Source organism: Morus notabilis, unplaced genomic scaffold (genome assembly GCF_000414095.1).
Source record: "Morus notabilis unplaced genomic scaffold, ASM41409v2 Scaffold214, whole genome shotgun sequence".
Lineage (NCBI taxonomy): Eukaryota > Viridiplantae > Streptophyta > Magnoliopsida > Rosales > Moraceae > Morus > Morus notabilis.
This window is the reverse complement of record NW_010363935.1, coordinates 237,404-244,587: the sequence shown is the minus strand read 5'-3', so window position 1 is coordinate 244,587 and position 7,184 is coordinate 237,404. Positions and strand designations below refer to the sequence as shown.

The window sequence follows — 7,184 nt, the reverse complement described above, 5'->3', positions numbered from 1 at the left end:
TCATAAATTTGAAATTCATAGTTCTTTTTATAAGGAGTTAATGATACCTTAAACAGTATTCGAGACTTAAATAATATTATTAGAGATCTTGGTCATTTAGTTATAGGAATTACTAAAATGATTTCTTTTTCTATTTATAAGGTTCTGTAAATTGGATTCTCCAAAATTAAATAACGAAAGCCAATTAAGAACCTAAAAAGTTTAGGATGGAGTAATCTAAAATATAATTTAGAGGCAATCATTCATATTTGGATAAAAACAAGTTACAATAACTCTAATCCGCTTGCGTTATAATAATGTGATTTTACAATAGGGAATAAAAAAAATACCGTATTGGTAAGATTCGATTTCAAGCCCTCAAATCTATATAAAATTTTTCAATTTTGTATGTTTTTTTTATTTTATTAAATCTAACATTTAGACACATGCAATATATGTACTCTTGTAAACAGTTCTTTTTTCTAAACCTAAAACTACAGCGAGAAACACATTGGGAAGAGTTGAAGGGACCAATAAAACTGCATGTGGCATTTTTATAAGTATATTTAACATATTCAAATAACATGTCATGAAAACTATTATTATTTAAATCAAGATAGAATCCCGACCACATTTAAGCCTTATAGAACTTCTCTTTTGGTATTGAAAAATGTAATATCTATGAAGTTTAAAATTAAAAAAAAAACTTGTTTATTTATGTTTTTTTTAAATGTTTATGCTATTAAAAAGTATTAAAAATATATTCTAACGTAAATTTCCTTAATTTCTATACGATTTTTCTATTATTTTCACATATATCTTGATATTTTTTCTGAAATTTTTGTAAATCTAAAGTACCGATATTTTCACTAATACTGGTATTTTCATCCTTGCTTATACATACTGAACCTAAAAATGCCAACCAGCCAAAAAGCTAATGTCACGATCATGCACTTAGATAAAGGCTTTACCTTTATTTCTTTTTTTTTCCCCCCCTTTTTGCCTTGGCTCATCTCACTCTTGGCAAAATGATCACTATGGCAAGTATATAATATCACTATATACCTCGTTGCTACCAAAGTGAAGAAACTATAAAATGTGGCTAATATACGCAATTCATGAATTGGAGAATATTAAGGTGGTATATATTGGAAGTATGTGGCCCAAGTTTTCATCTCCATCAGATAGGCATTTGGAGGAATTTTTTGTCTGTACATAGAAGAAAAGTATTATAATTTATTTCTATACGTTAAACTCACTTGGTAATTGTTCCATGGAAGGACTGTGTGTCTCAGTCTCACTGTCACTATTCTGTCGCAATTGAGCTTTAATTATTGAAAGAGAAAAGTATTTGGTTTGTTATGATTTTGTAAATATTTATTATGTATGTCATTATAAATAATTAAATATTATTATGATTTTTAATTTTTTTTATTTATTGTATGATAATTATTTATTTTTACGTGAAACGATATTAAATAATATTTTTAATCGTAGTATGTCTGATTTTTAATTAGTCAATGAATATTTTACTTTATGACAGAATATTAAAAGTATCACAATATATCTGGTTTTTAATCAATCAATGAATATTTTACTTTATGACAGAATATTAAAAGTATCACAATTTAACGGAATTTGGTGATAAATTTAACGGGCATAAAACAGTTAAAAGCTAATACTTCTTAATGGAAGGGAACAATTTCAGTTAAATTAGGTACAAGTACAAACAAACAAACAAACAAAAAAAAAAACCCCCCTTTCAAAGAAAAAAGAGTACAAAAACCAACCAATTTAATGGCCTATAAATTTTGGGCCAACATTCATGAAAATCCTTTGTAAACAACAAAGCAATATTACCAGACCATTTAACTAACCTTGATACTCATGAGACAAACCACAGTAATATAAATGAGCTCTGCTTGCCTGCACAGCACCATGACTACAACGACCAGCTCTCAATAACAATGCCTTCCCTAAAGGAAGCAGCGACTGAGACAGCAATATAGCTATAATATCATTCCCTTGCAGTCCCCAAGTCAAGTCACATATATATATATATATACACGTATATACATACATATATATATACACCGAAACATACATGTATATATATATATATGCACCAATATCCCTTGCTCTTCTACGCCTACAGATTCCAAGAGTACTCTCACTCTCTAGTGGTCTAGTAGTAGTAGTGGCTGCACCCAGAGGCGGGGGCGGAGGAGGCGGCGGCGCGAAGATGCGCAGCATGGCGAGCTCAGGCTCCAAACGAGGCATCGCGGCGGTGGTCGGGGTGGGGCCCAAGCTCGGCCGATCCATTGCCCGCAAGTTCGCCCATGAGGGTTACACCGTCGCCATACTGGCCCGTGACTTAGGTACCACCACTACTACTTTATTTTATCACAACTTATCTTTTCTTTTTAGCATATTGAATTAGCTGACAAAAAATGAAAATTAACTCGCAGGGAGGTTGTCGAGATTTGCGGACGAGATAGCGAGGGAGGAGAAAGCGCAGGTTTTCGCCATAAGAATCGACTGCTCGGAATCGAGGAGTGTGAAGGAAGCATTTGAAGGGGTTCTGTCGTTGGGATTTGTAGAGGTTTTAGTCTACAATGCGTCCCAGCCAGTGGCTCGGCAGTACCCGACCAACTTCGCTGACATTCGCATCGATTCCTTCGAGAAATCGCTCGCGGTTTCCTCTGTCGGCGCCTTTCACTGCGCTCAACAGGTGAAACCTCGATTTCGATTTCTCATACCCCTACACTAAGCCTGCAACCATTTGATTAAATTTTTTTTTTTTTTTTAAGGTTCTTCCGGGGATGGTGGAAAGAGGAAGAGGGACAATTCTCTTCACCGGCTGTTCGGCTTCTTTAAGCGGCATTGCCGGTCACTCTGAACTATGTAAGAATTCAAATAATCCCTTCACTTGAGATAGAAATATCCGTATTCATATTCATATTCATATCAGGTTGTGGGAAATTCGCGCTAAGAGCACTATCGCAATGCCTGGCGAGAGAGTTCCAACCACTGGGTGTGCACGTCGCTCATGTTATCATCGACGGTTTCATTGGCCCACCAAGGTTCCTTGCCTTTCCAATATTCTCACTTTATTAACCCACATATATATATATTTACACATAAATTCATTCATCTTAGCCAAAATGTTGAGAAAGGTATTATTAAACTCATTAGTTTACTTCCTACTTTTTTTTTTTTTTTAAATCGCAAAACCCAATAAAATTGTAGTCGTCAAATGAAAATTGTTGTGTGTGTGTGTGTAAATATGTATATATATAAATGCAGGGCTGGAGGGGTAGGGGGAGGAGGGAATAGTAGTACAGGTACAGGGCAGAGGACGTCGGTTGGGGAACAAGTACAGAGCGGAGGAGGGGACGGGTCAATGAACCCAGACGCGCTGGCTCAAACTTACTGGCACTTGCATGTTCAGGACCGAACCGCTTGGACCCAAGAGATTGACCTTCGTCCTTCCACCTCTAGATTCTGCTAATTATATAGTCATATATATATATATATATATCCATCATTTCCTCGTAACGGTTTCATCAATACCAACTCCAGTATATGAAAATTACCCTAATTTTCCCTTTTTATTTGCTTTTTTTGTTTGTTATAAAGTGATGGGTTCATCAAGTACTACCACCACTAGGCACTAGTACTTCTTGGTTGGTTGGTTAATACTTGATTAGACTTGGCTATTAATTGGCTTAAATGGCTAAATTTCATGTGATTAAAAGTGTGGATATTACATGTTTTCAAAAGCCTACTTCCAAGCCATTTGCTAGGCCAACTTACCTCATGGAGGATCCCACAAAGGAGAATTCCCAAAGTTAGAAAGTTGGATCCCACAATTCCCCCACTCGCGCTTATCCCCCGCAACGTGATCACAAGATCGTCATCAGCTTACAAAACCAGCCTATGGAGTTAGCTAGCACTTGTATTAATATGTTTGCTATGTATACTGTATGAGTGATACTTTCTCCCCCTTTTTTTTTTTTTATTGATATCTTGTTTGTAATTATTTCTGTTTGATGATGTTAGTTTGGTTTGGTTTGTTTTTCTTTTTTTTAAATTTTTATTTTGGTTCGATTTTTGGTCCCCAAACATGCATAGTTTCTCAACGCAATGTAGATTTTCAGTGAATCTCTTTTCTTTCTTCTTTTTTGTGATGAGAGTGAATCATTTGATTTGTTAAAAGTGACTCTATTTGTAGAATCTATATGATTGGAGAAATAGATTTGTCAATGTCGGCCAAATGTTGATATTACTTTACATTTCGTTTCATTCCTCCTTTTACTGTGCGGTGAATCCAAGTAGAAAAAGTTGCGCCAAAAGAAAAAGTAGAGGTGGGGAAGTTAGGAATGGGGACGCCAATACATGGATAGAACGAGGACTTCGTGTCCCAATTTAGGACACACACACACACACGCGCCTTTCCTAAACATTGGGTTTAGGATAAATTTGAAGAAAACAAAAGTCACGAGATTTTATGATTGAATACCTTACTAATAAAACTCTATTTTGGAGTATCATTCTATCAATTTTGCACATTTAATATGATTTTGATCATATTTAAATGTCCCTAACAAATAAGCTTCCAAAAGTTCCTCAGCAAAAACAGCTCCCAAAAGTAAAATAGATAAAAAGTGTTTTTCCTAACAATCAAAGGATAGAAAACGACAAGAATAGGAAGGGGGTATGTGCTGTCAGTCAAAAGAGGCTCAGCAATGGATACTTTGTAGGAGGAGCCGTCATTTGGTTTTAGGTCTAGTGGGACTAACACAGTGACACTTGTTTGATGACGCAATAAAGTCCAATACCAATATTATTATTAGTATTATCTTATTTTCTTATTTTTTGGAAAGGGCATACACAAGTCCCATCTCAAAAGTTGATTAAAGCAACCCATATTTGGCGTTACCCTTTTGATTGTATTGCTTGGTTTGTATCGCTGTACCGAATATGTGATGACAAGATTACCAATAATGATATGAAAATGATGAATGTTTAGCACTTGACCAAATCTACTCTAATTCAATTGGTTAGTGCAAAGACCTTGAAGTATATATCCCATAACCCATATTCTAGATTCATCCATACAATTTATTATTATGTGTGTATTTCTGGTCTCCCTACTATGATTGAAGCGCCAGAAAACTAAGCCCCACAAATGGTCCCAATGATAAAATGCCTTTCATACAGAAATGATATTGCAGATATGCTTTTGTCGCCCCACCATTGGTTTACAGCCAGAGACTTTAGGCCCCAGCTGACAGCTTCTGAGCTTGGTGAGATTTATTTATTTATTATATATATATATAAATATATTTTGTATGTATATATATATATATACATACATACATATATATATTGGCTGAAAAAAGCTATGCTTGGTGAGTTAGTTCCACAAAAAAGTTTCATCCATTCAACCTGTCTGACATTAGATATTAAAGAGACTTCTACTTTCAAAGTTTCAGGCCCTAACCAACGGAGAAGGTTTGTGCATCGTAAATGAGAGAACAAAAATCTTTATAACCAAGCTCAGATATTTAAACATTTCAAAAAAACAAAAAACAAAAAAAGGAAAGGAAAAGCAGACAGGGATAACAAAATAAGTGCATACCTTTTTTTTTTTCCTTCCGTCTGGAAAAGTCCTTCACGACATGGTGGTGGGTGGATTTGCACATAAAACAATGCCGAAAAGTCCGATTAACGTAATAAACAAAGAGCAAAACAAAACAAAAAAGAAAAAAGAAAAAACGCACTCACGAAAGACTAAGAGATTAATCCAGAGTATAATCATAGTACTGTAGTGGACTAAAACGAAAATAGGAAATGGAGGCAACCACTTTACACCTCAAAGTTTCAAGCAAGCTGTTTGACAATGAGCAGATTGTATCACTAGAGGAGAGAAAAAATACAGAGAACAATTCTGATTTCAATACCTCAAATATTCAAGTGTGTCCATCATAATAACTAATGTGGCTATATTTATAACTACCCACAAAACGATAACAAAATAAACGGTAAGACATACGAAGTACCAAACAAATAACAAAATCAAAGCTAAGTTGGTAAGCTAAACAAACAATAATACAGATAAAAAGAAAGGGTTACTAATTTGGGCATTAACAAAATCATAGTTCCAAAAATATAATGCACAATTCGGGCACAATGGCAGCTCATTTTCGAGTTTGGCTGATAATTTTCGAAGAGAGCAAAATGCAGAGACTTGCAGATATACAGCATATCCAAACTCTTACTTCCTCTGCCCATGTTTGTACAATGTCCTGTGAACATCTTGCTCTAAAAAGCCACTCAAATTCCTAAATTCAAAATTATAGCCAGGATTTACAGAAGCATGGCTGGTATAAATAGGTCAAAACGATGATGCTAAGGTGCAGAGATAACAAATGCAACTGCATAAGATCTAGAAGGAAGTCTACCATGATTTGATCCGCGCTTTCCACGCTCCTATCTTCCCATAAACAAGGGTAAGGTGCATTCCTTTCTTGAGATCCTAGTTGATATTGGTGATGAACTCGTGGAGGATCTGAACATGTTTGAAAACTTACCAGTGCTAGGGCAAGTGAATTTCTCATACCCCTAAAAATGTTCAGATGGTCTAACCATGGAGTCTTTTTGTTGATCACAATAACCCATTATGGTTGGATCCACGTTCTTATCCTCCCATAAACATGGATAAGGTGCACTTCTTTGCTGAGAGTTTTCTTGATATGGGCGATGAATCCATCGAGGATCTAAACATGTTTGAAAACAGGCATCTTTACTAGTACTAGGGAATTTTTTTTGGAAAGAGAATTTCTGATACCCTTTAAAATGTTCAGATGTTCTAAACCTTGGATCTTTCTGTTGATGATCACTATAATCTATCATGGATAGATCCACTCTCCTATCTTCCCATAAACGAGGGTAAGGTGCAGTCCTTTGTTGAAATTTTTTTTGATATCGGTGATGAATCCGTCGAGGATCTAAACGTGTTTGAAAACTTGGACCTTTACTAGTACTTGGACAAGTGAATTTCTCATACCCCTCAAAATGTTCAGCTGCTCTAAACATTGAATCTTTTTGTTGACGGTCACTATAGACTCTAGAACCCTGAATTTTAGTTTTCCGAAGTCTATCAACGTAATCCCTCCCTTTCTTGGATTCATTGGTTTTTC

The 7,184-nt window shown here is 35.3% G+C and overlaps 1 protein-coding gene across 1 annotated transcript; it reads left to right on the top strand.

Moving 5' to 3' along the window:
• The first annotated feature begins 2,221 nt into the window (after positions 1 to 2,221).
• LOC112092949 (3-oxoacyl-[acyl-carrier-protein] reductase FabG) lies at positions 2,222 to 3,550 on the top strand. Its single transcript, XM_024170297.1, has 5 exons — positions 2,222 to 2,357; positions 2,448 to 2,710; positions 2,790 to 2,883; positions 2,951 to 3,062; positions 3,286 to 3,550. Exons 1-5 carry the CDS (start codon positions 2,222 to 2,224, stop codon positions 3,488 to 3,490), a joined length of 810 nt encoding a protein of 269 aa, XP_024026065.1. The 3' UTR covers positions 3,491 to 3,550.
• The last annotated feature ends 3,634 nt before the right edge of the window (positions 3,551 to 7,184 follow it).

Excerpts from the sequence above, each read along its gene's own strand:
- LOC112092949 (XM_024170297.1), top strand. The coding sequence starts at position 2,222 with ATGCGCAGCATGGCGAGCTCAGGCTCCAAACGAGGCATCGCGGCGGTG. Across the intron at positions 2,358-2,447 it reads CATACTGGCCCGTGACTTAG|GGAGGTTGTCGAGATTTGCG; the intron begins GTACCACCACTA and ends ATTAACTCGCAG. Across the intron at positions 2,884-2,950 it reads TGCCGGTCACTCTGAACTAT|GTTGTGGGAAATTCGCGCTA; the intron begins GTAAGAATTCAA and ends TATTCATATCAG.